The sequence below is a fragment of the Zonotrichia leucophrys genome, chromosome 2 (assembly GCF_028769735.1).
Source record: "Zonotrichia leucophrys gambelii isolate GWCS_2022_RI chromosome 2, RI_Zleu_2.0, whole genome shotgun sequence".
Classification (NCBI taxonomy): Eukaryota; Metazoa; Chordata; class Aves; order Passeriformes; family Passerellidae; genus Zonotrichia; species Zonotrichia leucophrys.
The window spans coordinates 100332361-100351235 of NC_088171.1; the positions used below are offsets into that span (position 1 = coordinate 100332361).

Below are 18875 nucleotides of genomic sequence, written 5' to 3' on the forward strand. Positions count from 1 at the left end.
TGCAAAAACTATTTATTTCCTGACTAACAGAAGACTTCTTGAGAAGTCTTATATCGAATGATATAGATAAGAGTGATATAAGATCTATTTCTTAATGATCTGTAACAAAGTGTTTGGGTACTAAAATCCAGTATCACAAGATGTTAGCTCTCACATACAGAACTTTACTGTACTTACTGCGTTAATAATAAGTCTAATTGGCATAAAGGCATGGGTTTTGTTGATAAGTTTTAGGGGAAGAGCCTTCAAATTGCCAAAAGGCAAGTCACCAAAATCCAGGCAATCTTCTTTTCCTGTTTCCACCTGGTTTTAAAACAAAGCAGAACTTAGAAGAAAGGAAAACCTTGAAAACACTCTACCCTACAAAAGTACCAGGATGTTACTCATCTATTTCACCCTCTTAACCCTATATCCACATATAATACAAACTATTACAGCCTAAGAATCATGTTTTCTTTGATATTAGAAGGAGCTACAGCCAATTGGCTATCTCCCATACATTTTACCTCAATCAATTAAGCCAGTCTTAGTGCAATGTTTATCCACCAAAATCCAGCATACAACCAAGTTATTTTGGATAATTCAAATTAAAAGTAAGTTTAAACCATGATTATTGCTAGCAAGTAAGAAATGCCAGGTTTAGATAGCTAAAAACACATTTCAGCAAGTTGAAAGTTAAGAAAATAAGGGACAGTAATTTTTGCTAGCTTAAAAACACCTAAATGTCATGATCTGTAGCAAAATACAGCTTTTATTTGGTACTTTTTCCAATCTCAGGAATGTAACAACATGCAGAGATTGAGCACAAGGTTTAAATTTTATTTGAACATGACACAAGTTTGAATATACTATGAGTAACATGGAGAATGGACTACATGTGAAAGAATTAAAAATGCATTAAAAAGAAATAAAAATTTATTGAAGAAGCATTAAAAATTATGTCAATTTGTGTGCGTTCATTACTTCAAAACACAATTAGCCCAAAACAAGTTATAAGACCACCATAAATTAAAAGAAAATGTCCACTGTGGCTGATGACTGAAAATTTTACTTTTATCAACCATGTCACAGACTACCATGAAATTTCTTCAGGCACCTCCACAAGTATCATCAAGCCTTTCTATGCCTGTCCATACTCTTAAATCAAGAACTATATGAAGCCAGATTTAATTATTGTCACACTCTCTCACTTGGTTGTTCTTCATGATAAGACACAAGACAAAAGCACTTTACACATGCATGTAGTTTTAATTTTTAATTAGTCCAAAATAAGAAAATATTCTCTACAATCATAAACAAGGTAGTGGTAGTGAGAAACCAAGACAAAGCCTACTTGATGTAAAAAATAAAGAAATCCTTACAATTGGAAATAAATGCTTTTTGTTACGATAAATTCCCAATCCAACACAGCAGATAAGCATCTGATAAGCGAAGCATCAGATGTTTAAGGTCTTAAGAATGAAAAAGGTAATGCCCAGTCTTTTCACAACAAAAAAGTAATTTTTAATTTATTCTTTCCACACAGAAGCCTTCACTTCTAGCTAGCTGTTTTTGCACAACTGGAACTTCCCAGATAACAATGTGCTTCTCAAAAATTTCCTCTATTCCACTCAAACATATGAAATTCCAGGTTTCTTTGAGGAGCAACCTTGCAATCCTATTATTTTCCAGTGTCATGAAATTATTCATAAAATTGCAACAACAAAAGACCCACAATAAACAGCAACTTACTTCTAAATTAGGATTTTCAGCAACTGCTGTCAGAACTACCCTGCTTGCCAAAGCTTCTGACTGAACGATTGTCTCAGCATCTGCAGAAACTGGCCAAGATGAAACATTGAGGATACACTGGAAGATGCCCGAGCGGGAAGGTAAGAAAAGTATTTTCAGGTCGTTGGTAGAGTAGGGTCCTACAATGGTTTTATTCTTGAAAACCAAACATGGATATTTCATAGGATCCATCTGAAAAACAAAATACCTGGCATTTTCAAACAGGCCTTTTACCAGAAGACATTTCATTTCCATCTGGCACCACTGCTTAACACAGACATTTTGTATATATTTCTCCTCCATTTAATTAATGCATCTTCATATCCATGGCCCGTTTGCATCCTGCTCGACTGCAGACCTCTTCTTTTAATTTAAACAGACAAGTCAGCCTGAAAATTGCTGAGGTTTCTTTCTACCATCTAGTGAAAGATTGACACTGGGAAAATTATTAAGTAAAACCCTGATTTTTGAGAAAGAACAGCAGTGGATCTCAAAGTTGACTGAAAAAACATCGGTTTTAAGCACACTGTGCAAACAATTGCATATATTTATTCATGAAAACAATTGTAAAGCAATTTCATTTTTAAAAAAAATCACCTCTTGATCTAACAGAATCACTGTTTACAGGAGATGCATAAAAGCTCTACGAAGCTGATTAGAAAATTATGCAACAAATCCTTATACACACACACACAAACACACACACACATCTATACATACACACAAGCACACAGAATTGTGGCCTGATGTTCTTCAAAGAGGAAGCATTCTAAGAAAACAAGATCAAAACCAGAAATCATACCCCTGGAAAGACACATGCTACATCTGCTGGAAGAATATACCTGAGGGATGTGATCAGGATTTCTAAGACTTATAAGATGCAATATTTAAAGCAAATAATTGTCTGCTATTCCTCAGTAATATGGACGAAATAAAACCAGCATGAACCGTATTTTAAAAAAGAAAAAAGCAATACTTGATACAATCTACAGCTGAACTGAACTGTGGACAACACTTCATAGTTTCAACAGATTAGCTAGATAAAGAGCACTATACCAAAAACTAGTAAGAACAGGAATAACAGCTAACTAAAGTTACCAGGTATCAAACTGCCAAAAGCTCAGAGCATCCTATGCCTGTTCTGTTGTTATATTCTTATCTACTAAGTCTATTCATCAATAAAAGAAATTAAATCCTTCTGATGGACCTTGAATCTAACTCATTCTCAAGTTCTCAAGGTATTTAACTTCTGGAACTATTAGTATGATAACAGAATTATACAGAATTTAACAAAATTGAAGTGGAAGACAGCCAACATATGGCCTACAAGCTACCTACAACCCACAGGACAACCCATCTAGCTTGAAGCCTGCCCTAAATATTTCTCATTTTCCATCACTCAAGATCTCCTGATTGCAAGAAAAAGAGGAGAAAACTGCCAAAAATATTTTTGCAGTAACAGTCCTATAGCAGTTTTTTTCAGTAGCATGGATGTTTTCTGGCCTATGGTTGACTTTTCTTGCATGTACAAAGGTGGGAATGAATAACTCAAACTCAAACCTTCCACGTTACATACACACAATATAATTCTACAGAACAATCCTCATGTGGCATTTACCTCACAAAGTCTACTTGCTAGAGGAAGTCAGGTGGCCTGGCTAAAGAAATTAGCATTGATTTTGTGCATATTAATGATAAAACAGGAAAAAAATCACAGATCTGTACAGAGGGCCTTGTTTTTACATATGATATCTGCTAAGATTACAATATTAATCAGTTTTATGAAAAAGAAAAAATCTCTTACCCTTTCCCCATTAACTGAAACACTGAGTATCCCAATGTTGACCTGCAACCACCGGTCAGTTGGATTATAAACACTAAGAACTGTCTGAGATGCAATTCCCACACAACAGGCAGTAGGAAACTTCAGTTCTTCTGGCACTTTTATATGTCCTTTGGAAGAAAAAATGCTCCTATTAGTTACAAGTACTCAGAAGCAAATCAGCATTCAGGCTGCCACCAAGTTTGTGAACTCATCTGACAAATGCTTCATTATGGCAAGGAAATGTTTGACTCCCACAGTTCTCATAAGAATGTTTTTCATAAGCGTGAAATTTGACATTTTGATCATTTCTAATTTGCATCTTAAAGTTTTACTGTCACACAAGCAAATACTTATGGAAATGGCACATTCCATACAGACCCACAAAGTGTGTATATATTATATATATATATATATATATACACACACACACACACATACTTGATAAACACTCTGTGGTCACAATTTAATCAGCACTAGCCCAGCTCGGAAAATCTGAACATTACTAGTACAAAATCTTGTTAGTATAAAAATTGGTAAGGAGTATTTCACTCTTTTAAAATGCACTAAGATCAATGATTTGGAACAATCAATAAACAAGCTCTAAACTCTTATATATTCAAATCTTCAATTCTACTAGTTTGTCATTTAGGCTGAAAGAATTAGCCAGGAAAAAAAAAAAGTACAGCAAGACTGTAGGTTAAAATAAGTTTTTAAAATTAAATAGTAATTTGTGTTGCTTAGGTTTAGAGCTAAGTCTAGAAAGGACAGAGAACACTTAGCTCATCCTTCCCTGCATAACCAGCAAACAGTTTCAACCCTCCATGGGGTTCAAATTTCTTATGAGTTTTGGCCTTCACTGACTGCTAACACTAAATTAGGCTGAAAATAGAAATGTCCTCTACTTTCCAGATAAAATACAATGGAATTTCAAGAGCATGACTTGTCTTGCCTAGTTTGAACTGCAGCTAGGATTTCTCTTCCTCCTATGAAAGGTAGTGCTACATCCTTCACACAAACAGACAACTAATTAATATTGAAGAATGCTGAAATTCTGATAAATGTTTTTTTTAAGACCATTAGGGGAGCTATAAGAATAGGCACTAAATTCAGAGAACAACATTAAAGGAAAACTAGTAACAGGGTTTGCACAAACAATAATTGCAGTTACATTTAGTACCATCTTAATTGTATTTACTCTAACATAAGCAACATCACTATCACCATTCCTGTCCACAGCTGTATTTCAAATACACTGTAAAAATCACACTCACCATTATCAGGTGACTTCGACAACTCCCACTCCCTTCCCCCAGCTCCAAGAGGTTGTCCAGTACATGGTTTTATATTTAAGATATTATTATTCCATGAGGTACTGTGTGGATTATAAAGTGAAGCTGCACCCAAAAAGCCAGGACCAATATTTGGACCTAAAGGAATTCCTAACATAAGTGGATTCTCAACATGTCCTCCTGGGATACCAGAACAAGGAAGCCCTGCTGGAAGGCCAAAACCTGCAGCATTGCAGCCATGAAAGTGAGACAGAACTGCATTTCCTGGAGGTTGTTTAGCTCCCAGATGCTGTTGTGCAAATGGAGTTGTTGCGAGACAATGCCCTGTAAGCAAGGTGGGGACCGAAGAAGAGATTGCTTGACTCTCAGAGGTAGTGACATGGGATTTAACAGTTGATATATGAACATGCTGTTCACCACATGGGTTTTGTTTGCATGGCAAACAGGTGTTTAATCCAGAATAAACAGGCAATCCTTGTCTCTGTGCTTTGTTTGTTTGATCCTGACACAGTTCTTGTGCATCCTTGTTGACAGAAAGTGGCGGAAAGGTGCAGTGTTTACTTGGTAAAGCTGATTTAACACGGTCTAGTTCTTCATGATTTGCTGGTACATTTGAAGGAATAAATGGAAGCTGATTCATCCTCAGAAAACCTTCTTTGGCCAGTTCTTGGTCCAGTACATTATGAGGTTTTCTTTGAAGACCAGCAAGTTCATTTCCTTCTTGTTCCTGGTCAGTACTAAGTATTGCTTTTTTTCTATTTCTTTGACATGAGCGGTCTTCTAGATTTTCTTTTCTATGTTCCTGCAGAGGAACTGGGCTGGCCTGAACTATTGTTGTGCTCAGTTCACCAGCATCTTCCTCCTAGTAAACAAATATAACATGCAGTATCACATACTTAAGAAAAGCAATAGGGTACATAAGACACACGTATTTCTGTAATGCCTGGAAACTTTCCTGTCTGATCATTATTGGGACTGCCATCCAATATAAATAATCAAGTTTGTCTTGTCTGAAGTTTTACTTTTTTAACTGTGACTCTTCACCTTGAAAAAGAAAACTTGCAGCATCAACCTGTCTGCTGTCCTTAAGACACATTTTACTGGGTCTGGCTGAGATGGAGTTGATTTTCTCTGCAGCGGTCTCTGTGGTGCTGTATTTTTAGATTTACGTTCAAAACAGCATTGACAACACACCAGACGTACTAGACAGATTAAAAAAAACCAAAAAACTGAATGGTCTTGAACCAAATCAGTAACCAAAAAGGATTTGAGATGCATGGAAATGCACTGATACAGACATTTTCTTTGTGTGCTCATAAGAAATCACTGAAGTCCAGAGAACTGCCATTTTGACAGGTAGGGTATAGCTGGAATAAGCATTCATATTCATATTACAGACATGCATGTAAATCACAAAGGTTCTTCAGGTTTTATCTGTCTGTTTTTAAAATTCCATCCACAATTACACAGACTTTGGAAAGGGGGAGACGTAACAGATTTCAGATTCCAGGGAATGTACAAATTCAGATAAAAGATTGCCAATTATTTTAATCAGGGTAAGACTGCAAGTCTGAACACAAATTTTACCCTCAGTGCACGTTCTCTTCTAAACCAGTAAAAACAGTGAGAATGACTGTCAGAGGTAGAAAATTATAGCTTCAGTCCTGAAAAAAGTAGTCCAAGCTACATTATGTATTTATAAATATTTCTCCAGAAAAAAAAAACAAACCAGGAAAATTATTCTCCCAACAGCTGAAGCTGAACAGCAAGGGAGCCTCAGGTATGATGAGAACAATATAGATCCTGCAAAATACTACTGGAATACTGCAGCACATTCCAAGAACAGAATGACTTAATGAGAAACTATCAAAAAGAATTAAAGGAAAAAATACATCAACTCAAACTTTTTCAAAAGTTCCGAGTTCTTGGATTGTTTTACTATGTTTGTATTTATTAGAGTGTGCGCATTTAGCAGAGTTGATATCAAAACTCAAATTTCCATATAACTCAGAAGCTGGAAAGAAGAATACCTTCTCCCTATGCACAGCATATCCTAAACTGTTTGAAAACCCTTAAGGCTTTTCTAATTTAGAATTACTTTGACCTATAAATGTTGGTTTGGGGGTAAGGTTGAGGTGCTGGATTTTTTCCTTACCCAGGATGTCTCTGGACTATGCATCACTGCTGAGTTCTTACGGGCGCTGCCGGATGCAGACACATAGGTTAACCTGCTCATGCTTGGACTCGAGTAAACAGACGGAGGTACCACATTCTCTTTGCAAGGAGATTCCTGACAACGTGATGGGTGAGTAAAGTCCACTTCAGATCTAAAAAAGAGATTCAAAATAGGCCAATGATAAAATATATACTTTTAATGCTGCCATCAAGAAAATCAATGTTAGCCATTACCTATACTATTCTAAAAGTCAACTTAATTAGCTGTTCTGTTAAATGCAGTAGAAATGAGAAATCAGCTCCCAATCTTTACAAGTTCTGGCTTTGATGTACACAAAACACATTTTCATTCTATATAAATCCATATAGGTAAAACATCAGAATTCCAAAACTGACCTCAGATGCCAAGGCCACAGAAGCAACACAACTTATTAAAAGAGGTGAATCAATATACTTGTATCTAACTAGATTAAAAAGTCAAATGAAATCATTTAACCTCCCATCACACCATTAGATTTCCTATTCACTGCTGAGATTCTCTTCATTTCAAACACCTGAAAACACAGGGTCTCTCAGCACTTTGCTCAACAAAAAAAGCTAACATGACAACAATTAAAGCACTGACAATTTTAATCGGACATCCTAAGAGCTATATAACATGGCTGCAAAAATACATATTCTCCTGCACATATTAATTTCTGAGAAATGCCAGACAGCCTGTAATTCTAATAACACATCCAAACATTTGGTATTAGTTAAATACCAAACAATGAAGTTCAAAGTTAAGTCAGGGAAATCAGCTGCCTCATCCTATCAGTCTGCACACAACCATTAGCTACTGGCCATGTTAGTGTTTAGTTGGAATCTTATGACACTTACTGTTACTGGATGTTTCATTTAAGAAACATTGTACTTTCAGTTGCTAAGGTAACCTTAAACCTTGCACACAAGTATGTATTAAAATAGTCAAAAGCCACACAAATATTTCTACCCACCCTCTCCCACAATAAGCAATGACACAAATCAGAGAACCAGATGGAGCAAAATACTTCTTAGTTTAAAAAACACATCTACATTGGTCTATACAATGTCCAGCTTAATGTATAATGAAGTCTTAGCCTAATAAAGATCACAGTCAACATTCAAACAAACACATGATCCCTCAACAATCCTTATGAAGCACTAATTCTTGTAACCTGCACCAAGAAATTTACCCTGAAAATGCTGTTCCAGAAGTCTCACTAGGAGAAGAGTGAATCAGAGGTGAAGTTGAAGGTCTGAAGCTACACTGCTCACCCTCCAGATTTAAGTCACATTCAGGTAGAACGGGTTTATGGTCTGGCAAATAAACAAAATTTAAGCACCATATTTATTTATGGACAGGAAACAAGTTTACTGACAAAACAAAAAAAAAAAAAAGCTTTTTCAACAAATAATTGCATCTATATAGGTTTACTTACCAGTATTAGTATTAGTCTGGAAAGTTGGGGACAGCTTCTCAAAAGTCACATGTTTTGCATTCCCCCTATGAGGAGTACTGGCATCCTTGTTTCTCTTCTCTGTATTTTGCCTCCTGTCATCACTGTTCAATTTCTGCACAGGCTTAGCTGCTGTAGGACTTACTGAGACACATTTACTCAATTGCTTGGCAGGTTTTAAGTTGCTGAGGGGCACGGTATTTCCTGCACTTCTCTCCACTAAATCATTACACGGTTCAGGAACAGCATTTGCTGCTTGATCTGCTGTTTCTCTATCTTCCCCTATACTACATGCATTAGTGAGATTGCTGTTCTGGTAAGCAAGTAGATGTCGCTGTGCCACTTCCAGTTTTGCTGCTGAGAGAATTCCACATGTGTGGGCTTCATTTTCATTAAGTGTCTCTGATCCAATATTGGCATCCATTGACTGTAAATGTTTACAATTTACCAAATCTGACAACTTTTCTGAACACCGAACATTATCTGCATTTACATCTCTGTGGCTGGGAACACCAGATAGACTAGAAAAATTCTGACTGTCACCTTCTTCATTAAGATAATCAAGCAATCGCTTCTCTATTCCTTGCTGTTTGCTGTGATTATTGATCCAGTCTTCTGCAAAAGCATCCTTACATTTCTCTTTACCCACTAAAAAGGTATCAGATGTAAAGTTCTGGACAGATGCTTCATGTTTCATGACACTCTCGTATTCACTTTCACATCTGTTCTCATCTGTTTTTTTGAGGTATTTTTCCATATCAAATGTACTATTTTCCTCATTGCTGGATAATGCCTCATTAGTAGAGAGTTTAGCCTCTTTAACAGCTCTAGGAAGGACACGTGTTCTTTTACTTTTACTGGAGAGTGCCATCATCATAGCAGCTAGCTGGGAAGGTTCAGCACTGGAGGAAGCATTAGCAATAGCATTTGCAATTGTGCTGATACTCAAGACAGAGTCAGAATTATTAGACAAGCTATCCTCAAACTTGCCTTTATGAATTCCATCCTAGAACAAAACAAAATGAGTTAAGCATCACGGCAAAAAACTTTTTGTTTAATGTTTTGTTTCATGTTTGCATTTTAGGATATGGGACTATATTAACACTCTTCGTTGATGCATTTTGAAACACCTGTCTAGAAGGAACGCTGCAACAGACATTCTCACTCTTCTGATTTTTAAAGTCTACTTCACAAAAGCTTTTCTAGACTAAATAATAACAATAAATAATTCTTCCTTCTACTAGGAAGCCTTAGCTCCTGTGAAACTTTAAAAATCCTAAAATGCTTTATTCAGTTCAGTTGAAAGAACTGGGAGGAAAATCCTATCAGGGACAAACAGCAGAGAAGTTACCATGATCAAATATACAGTAACATCCAAATTAACTTGAAATCATCTGCCTCTATAGAGAGAAGACACAGCTATTCCTACAGCTTTTTCTACTACTCAAGTCTGATTTCTTCTTTAGTTTTCACACTGGCTATTCTTAGCAAAGGGCACAGAGTAGGTAGACAGTTGGAAACTGGGCTCTGGACTTTTCTGTCTCTCTCAGACAGAAACAGACTCAGGAAGAATTGAAACCACCTGTCCTCCTGTAGATACACATGCATGACTTAACAACCTCCTCATCAAAAGACAGATAAAGCACAGAGCAGACACACACACCATGACTGGACTGAAAACAAGCTGAACTGCCAGGCTCAAAAGGTAGATCAGCAGCACTAACAGTGCATCAGGAGGCCAGTCACTCACTGGTAGAGTATCCTGGGGATCAAGACAGGGGCCAGTACTGTTCAGCAACTTCAATAGTGATGTGGATGATTGGGCAGAGGTACGGTACCTTCAAGAAGTTCCATTATTATACAAAATTGGGAGGTGTGGCTGATAGACCAAGAGAGTCAGCTGTCATTCAGAGGGAGCTCAACAAGACAGAAAGATTGGCTGAGAAGTTCAAAGGGAAATGTGAAGACCAGCACATAAGGAGGAATAATCCCAGGCCCCTGTACAGGCCGTGGGCCAACCATCTGGAAAGCAGCTTGGGCAGAAAAGGACTCGAGGGTCCTGGCAGACAGGAAGTTGACCACAAGCCAGGCAAAGAAGCTCAACAGCATCCCGGCCTGCATTAGGAGGAGCGCTGACAGCCGGCTTAGGGAGGAGACACAGACAGGGAAGGTAGGTATCAAGGACTACCAAACTAAAAAGACACTTTTCTCAGACTTGCACCATGCTTATCTTCTTAAATTCTATCAACTGAAATATTTTATTCCAATGCTAAAGGTAAGCTGTTTCATTAAAAAAATAGAAGGGGAAGACACAGCTGAAATTCAGAAACTTGATCACAGAACATCAATGGCCTGAGTCTCTGAAAAACTATGGCCTGACAGACTGAGCAATTCTTAAAGTGAAGCAGAAAGGAAAAGGAAAATGAGATGGTGATACTATCACCTAACTTACTACTACTAATGGATCATGCCATTCTAATCAAACCTACCTAAGAAACAGGGGCACCTACTAGGATTCAAATGATCAATATAAAAAGCAGTGAGCTGACGTGAAAGCCAAAATGTAGCTGTATTCAAAGAAACAATAATAATTGGAATAATCTGAATTTTGTTTCAGTTCATAGTTGCACTTTAAAGAAAAATACAAGAGAAATACCTTTGCTTTACTTTTGGTAGCAGCTTCTGTATTAATATTTTCACGCATTCCAGCAGCAGTATCCACCCTATGCCCTGAACCTTCAGAGCTGGTAAAATTTGCATGTTTTTTTGTTTGTGCTTCCAAGTCATCTAACAACAACAACATCAAAAAAAAGCAATTAATTTACAGTAAGGAAATTGTCTAAAAAACCTGCATCATTGGATACATATGCTCCCTTAATGCCCCATAGAAAAAAAGAGCTGCTCCATAAGTACCTGAAAACACCTCAGACAACTGTGAAATCTCTCGGCCGATGTCACCTCCTGATGAATCAGATCTCATGAGCAAAGGAACAGGCTGCCTCTTCTTCGGGGATGTAATATAGTAACCAAAAGATGGCTATAAAAAATATCCCAGAATACAGCATGAGTGTGACCATGGTCACAAGAGTTTGCAGGATGAGAGAGAGACGAGAATGTTGATTCCATGATCAGAAGGCTTGATTCATTATTTTATGATATATATATATAACATATGACTATACTAAAAATAATAGAAAGAGAAGTTCTCAGAAGGCTAGCTATGCTAAGAATAGAAAAGAATGAATAACAAAGATCTGTGTCTCAGACAGAGAGCGAGAGCCAGCTCTGCCATGAGTGGTCAGTAAATCCAAACATCCACACGAGACCAATCATGGATCCACCTGTTGCATTCCACAGCAGCAGATAACCATTGTTTACATTTGGTTGCTGAAACTGCAGCTTCTCACAAGGAAAAGTCCTAAGAAAGGATTTTAATGAAAAGATGTCTGCGACATGTCACCTTGTTTTATTTTGTTAAATTAAAAAGAAAAGTGTTTGTAATTTTCTCTGCTGTGCACATGCAGAGGAAAGGACAAACACTTGACAGGTTATCTGTTGCCAATCAAACTTCACTCAAGTGCTCCTGTGGAATGAACAGGGAATTTCTTCACCTGTAGAACATAAAATTCTATCATATCGCTAAAACAATTTTACAATATAAGAAAATGCAAAAACAATGCAAACAAAGACCAAGTCCAAGGAGCTGAGTTTCAGGAAAAGTCCATGGACTGAAGATGTTCCTCTTTCCATCTCTGAAAGTCCCTTTTGGTCCTGAAACAGGCTTGCTACAGAAAAATCCATCAATACTTATCAAAAGTCCATTGACAGTCATCAAACAATTTCTAACAATTTTGAGACAACTTCTGGAATGTACTGGCCACAGCCCTTTATTGAACAACTTGGGCTGAAGCTAATTTTTGGCCCTTCAATGCTTCAGAGCTGCTGCCAGCTATTTCAACCCTTTTTATTTAATTTTTTTTTTTTTTTTCAAAAGAGCAGCAGCAGCAGCAACAGTAGAGCATGAGAAAGGCCCTGGGAGGCCCTGGCCCATGTGGACGGTGCCCCAGGACCAGAAGGGGGAAGCAAAACCCCCAAACCCATCAGGAGGCCGGGAGGTGGCCCTAGCCCAGGGACCCTAGCCCAACAGCCAGGGCCCAACCCATGAGGCAGGCTCTGCCTTGCCACAGGCCTGCACTCCGCTGCCAGTACAATGGCAGAACGAGGGACGAGTGGCCAAACTCTTCTTTTCCCCAAAATCACCAAGGCATGCCAGCAGCAGGGGAATAGAAGCCATTCCAAGAATCTTCATCTCGGCTCTAGGAATGTTTTGTTCCCCACAGCAAACAAGCCATGATCGCTTCTCACTGTGCCCTCTGCCTCTGCAATGAAAATGCAGATGATGTTGCTCCCATCTGCCTCACGGCACCACGCAAACATTCTCCGGCCTGGGGACCAGGGGACAGAACTTTTGGGACCCACCTGCCCCTCACCGCTGGGATGCGCGAGGGGCAGCAGAGACGGCAACCTCCAAGGGGCAATCCCCGAACAGACACTCCCCAGCCCGCCAAGAAGACTGATTTTGAACGCAAGCAGACGGACTGCACCCACAGCCAGCTGGCGAGCCACACCTCCTCCACGGAAGGAGAGGCCAGCGGCCGGCGGCCGGGGCTGCTGCTGCAAGGGCAAACGGCCCGGGACGGTCCGAGCTCAAACAAGCCACCGCAGCAGCTGCCGGGGGCGGCAGGACCGCGGGCAGCTCCAAGGGTCCCACAGGCTTGGCGCCGTTTTCAGCATCATCCGGAACAGGGACTGGCTCGGTAGAAGGCGGCGAGGGGGCTGGCGGGTCGCTGATCTCAGCTGCAACCTCCAGCATCGGCGCTGCGGGCAAAGGCGCGGCCGTGGGAAGCGGAGGAAGCGGCTCTGGATGGCGGTTGCCTAGCAACAGCGGCGCTGGTGCAGGAAGCCATGTTTCTGAGCTCGCAGGCGGGGCCGCCGCGCCCACAGGCTCTGCTGAAGAAACGGCCACGGGAGGGGCCGCGCGGGGCGGGTTGGGGCGGTGTTCGTGGCGCTGGCCAGGGCGGTGCTGCCCACTCTTCATCCCCCAGAGAGAGAGAAGAAGGGGAGAAAAACGGCTCCATGTGAGCATGCTCCGAAAACGCAGTAAAAAAAACTTCAGCTCGGGGCAAAACTTTGCCCCCCCCGCCGGGATGCAGGGGGGCTGGGAAGCAGCAGATGGTCCCCCTCCAAAGGGTCTGCTCCCGCTGGAGTCGGGGTAAATGGGGCGAGCCCATTGCAGTTAGCAATCCAGGGAAAAACAGCTGCTCTCCGCTTCAAGACCAGGAAGAGTGCCTTAAATGTTAGGTAAATTCGGGGGTGTCTGAATCCACGGTCCAAAAGGAATTGGAAAATGAATTCCATGCACTCCCATACAAACACGTCCAGGGCATACAGCACATTCGTAAAAAAGCCAAAAAGCTTTGCCCATCGAAAAAACTCATGTAAGTGTCTCTCTGCCAGGACAATTCCAAGAATTCTTCACCCCATTTTGCCTTTCTCTGAAGGGGAGAAAGGAACTTCAGCCTTGGTGGGAAGACCCCACCACCTTTGCAGCCATAATCTGCGAAGGCCAGGATCATCAGGAAGGGAAAAGCCTGCAGTACTTTGTGACAGAGTCCAAAAATCTTTGGCCAGCTGCATGGTGCTGCTGAGCTTTCCGGCCATCTTCCTGGAGTCTTTTCAGAAGGTTCTCTTTGTGGTCAGCCTTGCTGTGAACTCTGTCCAAATCAGGATCTTCAGTTCTTCAGCTCCTGGCTAGAATCCACTTCTGTGATCACTTGTGAAGCAACCATCAATGCCACACATTTGGGCTTTACCCAGTGTAGCAATTGCTCCTCTGGGGTCTCACCAAGTGATGATTTCCGCTTCAGTCACTCAGGGTCACGAATTGTGACCGTGGTCACAAGGGTTAGCAGGATGAGAGAGAGACGAGAATGTTGATTCCACGATCAGAAGGTTTGATTCATTATTTTATGATATATATATAACATATAACTATGCTAAAAAGAATAGAAAGAGAAGTTCTCAGAAGGCTAGCTAAGAATAGAATAGCAAAGAATGAAAACAAAGGAGCTCTCTCTGACTCTGTCTGAGAGAGCTCAGTCCTTGATTGGCCATTACTTGTAAACATCTAAGAGGGGCAATCACAGGTGGACTTGTTGCATTCCACAGCAGTAGATAATCATTGTTTACATTTGGTTGCTGAAACTGCAGCTTCTCAAGGAAAAATCCTAAGAAAGGATTTTAATGAAAAGATGTCTGCGACACATGAATAAATTGAATAATGAACAAACAGATTCAATACACTTGCAAAGCAGTTTTGGCCCACAGTGCTTGCTTGGTATACCTCTCATACCACTAAGAAATAATACAGCATTGCAAATGCCCAATCTGAACACATACACTGCACTTCCCATACACAGATAAAATAAACTAACAACTGGCATGGCTGAACCCCAGCTAGGGACTAAGTACCTGTCCTGGGTTGACTATATGATGCTTTTATCCCCAATCGTCTCATTCTGTTTATGTTGAATAATAATAAGTTTTGTATCTTTAAGAGTGTTACAGAGAGTGAAGGGGGAGAGAGAAGAAGCGCGCAGTTTGTTTTCAGACACTGCACTCACTCCTCCACATTCCTGCTCCTGATTGTGTTGTCTGCGGACAGACAGCGGGACAGAGAGCTCTTCTTTTGCTTTTTAGTTAGTGTTAGCTAGCTGAGGCAAAGAAGTTCCCTGGACTGTTTTTTTTCCCTTTTCTTTGGACCTCTTGGAACTGCTCTGGACTGAACACCCAGGAGAGCACCGGCAGCTGCAGCTGAGGCCCACTGGGCCGGCCCTGGCCTGCGACAATTCCAGCACTGAGAGACTGATCAGAGACTGAGTGAGCTGCTGCTTGAACCCGGGGTTTTCTCAGTTTGTCATCTCTTTTAGAGTGGCAAGGGGTCTCATTGTTTTGATACTGTTTTGGTCTTATTTTGGTTTAATAAACAGGGGGTTTTTTTCCACCTTTCTCCAAGGAGGTATTTTTCTTTCCTCCCGGACCAGTTGAGGGGGGAGGGGCCGATTGGATCTGCTTTTCCCATCGGAGCTCCTTTGGGGGGATTCTTCCCCAAACTTGCTCTAAACCTGGACAAATACATGAATTGGCGCCCAACGGGGGGCTCGAGTCGTACGAGTTTTCGCCACATCACAGACGTGCATGGTACTAAATCTGGGTTCCTAGTTGTTACATCATCTGAGAAGATAATCTCAGCCACGGCCATTTCTCTCAGGCATTGGATCCCTTGCTCTATTGTCTTCCACTGAGTCTGCTGCATATAGAGATCGTCTGCACACAGGTATCTTTCTGCTACACTTCTTAGGACCCGTTCCCAGAGGCTCTGAGAGTTAGCCCCCCTCATCATTCCTTGGTCTATGACAGAATCCTGTGACAGGGATCCCAAATGCCTGGCTTCAGTGCCATCCAAAACGGTAGCCTCGCCTGCAGCATCCCAGAGACGGACCAGCCAACTAATTATGGATTCATCAGACCTTCGAGTGTAATCCTTCCGTAGGCCACGAAGGTCCTTCAGGGAGAAGGACTCAGTATTGGCATCTGATCTTGCATCTGCTGCTTTGACTCCTGACTTTACGTCAGGGGGCACTGAGGTTCCTTCTCCTTCATCATCATCATCATCCACTGGTCAATTGGTCTTGGCTGTGCATTTCCCACTTCTAGTGCTGGTAGCAACAGCCATGGGTTTGGCTGCTGGCTTCGAGCCTGGAGTGTTAACTGCAGCCTGAGTCACCGGGACAGTTGCTGATTTATCTCCCTGCCCCCCTGCCTCTGTCTGCTGCCCGACAGTATCTAGCAGTGTGCGATAAGCATATGCCAGGGCCCAGCTCACTGCAATGACCTTCCTCTCCTTAGGCTCATCCTGGTACTTCTCTTTCAGATATTTCCCCACCTCAGCTGGGTTCTGAATTTGTTCATGGGGAAAATCCCACACTATAGGGTCAGAGAATTCCTTCAGGATTTGGCCCATATCCTCCCATTTCCCACACCACTTAGGATTTTCCACACCAGGGTTTACTCCTGAGTCAGGGGTCTCATCCCAATTCATGTATTTGTCCAGGTTTAGAGCAAGTTTGGGGAAGAATCCCCCCAAAGGAGCTCCGGTGGGAAAAGCAGATCCAATCGGCCCCTCCCCCCTCAACTGGTCCGGGAGGAAAGAAAAATACCTCCTTGGAGAAAGGTGGAAAAAAACCCCCTGTTTATTAAACCAAAATAAGACCAAAACAGTATCAAAACAATGAGACCCCTTGCCACTCTAAAAGAGATGACAAACTGAGAAAACCCCGGGTTCAAGCAGCAGCTCACTCAGTCTCTGATCAGTCTCTCAGTGCTGGAATTGTCGCAGGCCAGGGCCGGCCCAGTGGGCCTCAGCTGCAGCTGCCGGTGCTCTCCTGGGTGTTCAGTCCAGAGCAGTTCCAAGAGGTCCAAAGAAAAGGGAAAAAAACAGTCCAGGGAACTTCTTTGCCTCAGCTAGCTAACACTAACTAAAAAGCAAAAGAAGAGCTCTCTGTCCCGCTGTCTGTCCGCAGACAACACAGTCAGGAGCAGGAATGTGGAGGAGTGAGTGCAGTGTCTGAAAACAAACTGCGCGCTTCTTCTCTCTCCCCCTTCACTCTCTGTAACACTCTTAAAGATACAAAACTTATTATTATTCAACATAAACAGAATGAGACGATTGGGGATAAAAGCATCATATAGTCAACCCAGGACATTACCACAGACCTGTTTGCTCACTCCCCACCTATTCCCCACAGAAAGCATTGGAAAGAACAGGCAAACCTTGTGGGTTGAGATAAGAACAGTTTAATAACTGACACAAGAATAAATTACAACTATAATACTGGTAATGAAAAGGAAGGAGAGGGGAATAACACCCAAGAGAAACAAGTGGTGCACAACACAATTGCTCACTGGCCAAAGACCAACACCCAGCCTGTCCCTGAACAGTGATCCATGGCTGCCAGCCAACTCCCTCCAGTTTACAGACTGAGTAGGATGTTCTATGGTACAGAATATCCCTTTGGTCAGTTTGGGTCAGCTGTCCTGGCCATGCTCCCTCCGAGCTTCTTGTGCACCTGCTCCACTGGCAGAGCATGAAACACTCCCAAGTCCTTGACTTAGAGTAAGCACTACTTAGCAACAACGAAAACATCAGTGTGCTATCAAGATTATTCTCATACTAAATCCAAAACACAGCACTGTACTAACCGCTACAAAGAAAACTTAACTCTATTCCAACTGAAACCAGGACACAATTTACTTCTACCAGTTACTCAAAATAAAGAAATAAAGTACATCACATTATCTCTGCCTGAAGGCATGGTCTGCCACTAAGCCTTGGAATGCTTAGGACAGACTCTAACTCTGCCAACTCCAAAAATTCCTCAGGACACAAGTGAATTACACAAGCATGTGTGACCACTTCTTCTCATTGTACACACTTCCCCACCTTATTTTTTTTTTTTTATGAAACACAGATGAGATCCTGTCTACCAATAGTAGAAGAGAGAAGCGTCAGTTATCCACCAGATATAAGACATATACAGGGGTTGGTAAGTCAGAATCTAAATGACTACATTTTTACTGAAGTTGGACACTGCCCAGATAGCACATCAGCTATCAACGCCACTCAGAGATGCCCTCATTGTTTAAATACCCTTGTCTGACCAGCGTTTCTCTCAACTGTGTGGGTAATTTGCTGGGATCTCTAACATGCCTCCTGTATATGGTGTACTTTTCTCCCTCTAATCCTACACATAATTAGTTCCTGACCAAAAGGCAAAGATCAACATTCAGCAATAACACCAGGCAGCACTTCACATCAGAAATTCCAGTAGGAAACCAGTCAACCCACAGCTGTAACACACAGAATTTCCTTCCTAAATCAACTTAGAAAATTAGATCTGATAAAGAACTGTTTACAAAATAACAAAACCAGTGCTAGCTGCCGTTTGTCTTGTCTTTTCCTTGTTTCTCAATACTAACATTTAGATACATACCCGTTTCACATCACTGCCTCCACCAAGACATCCAAGAGCTTCAGACCTCTGACCAAAGAACTCCCCCAAAGACAAACGTAAATAGCTGGCATCTTTATGAAGATCAGATGTTCTTGGCAGAATGAAGCTATTAGCAGATCTCCATGAAGTATTTGCTAATTCAGATGCATTCAGACTGCCTACCTTTCCTGCCTGCAACCAAAGAGATTTCAGAAGTTGTAATATG

At 41.2% G+C, this 18875-nt stretch overlaps 1 protein-coding gene across 1 annotated transcript in view; it reads right to left on the bottom strand.

Moving 5' to 3' along the window:
- The window catches only part of CEP192 (centrosomal protein 192), an 81267-nt gene that overhangs the window by 30714 nt on the left and 31678 nt on the right, over window positions 1-18875 (bottom strand). The window contains exons 22-31 of the mRNA XM_064703205.1: window positions 18650-18841; window positions 11451-11574; window positions 11194-11324; window positions 8520-9543; window positions 8274-8397; window positions 7040-7211; window positions 4867-5746; window positions 3575-3723; window positions 1732-1962; window positions 178-303 (exon numbers count right to left, since the gene is read on the bottom strand). Of these exons, the coding sequence (XP_064559275.1) occupies window positions 178-303; window positions 1732-1962; window positions 3575-3723; window positions 4867-5746; window positions 7040-7211; window positions 8274-8397; window positions 8520-9543; window positions 11194-11324; window positions 11451-11574; window positions 18650-18841 (3153 nt within the window). The remainder of the gene's footprint in view (window positions 1-177; window positions 304-1731; window positions 1963-3574; window positions 3724-4866; window positions 5747-7039; window positions 7212-8273; window positions 8398-8519; window positions 9544-11193; window positions 11325-11450; window positions 11575-18649; window positions 18842-18875) is intronic.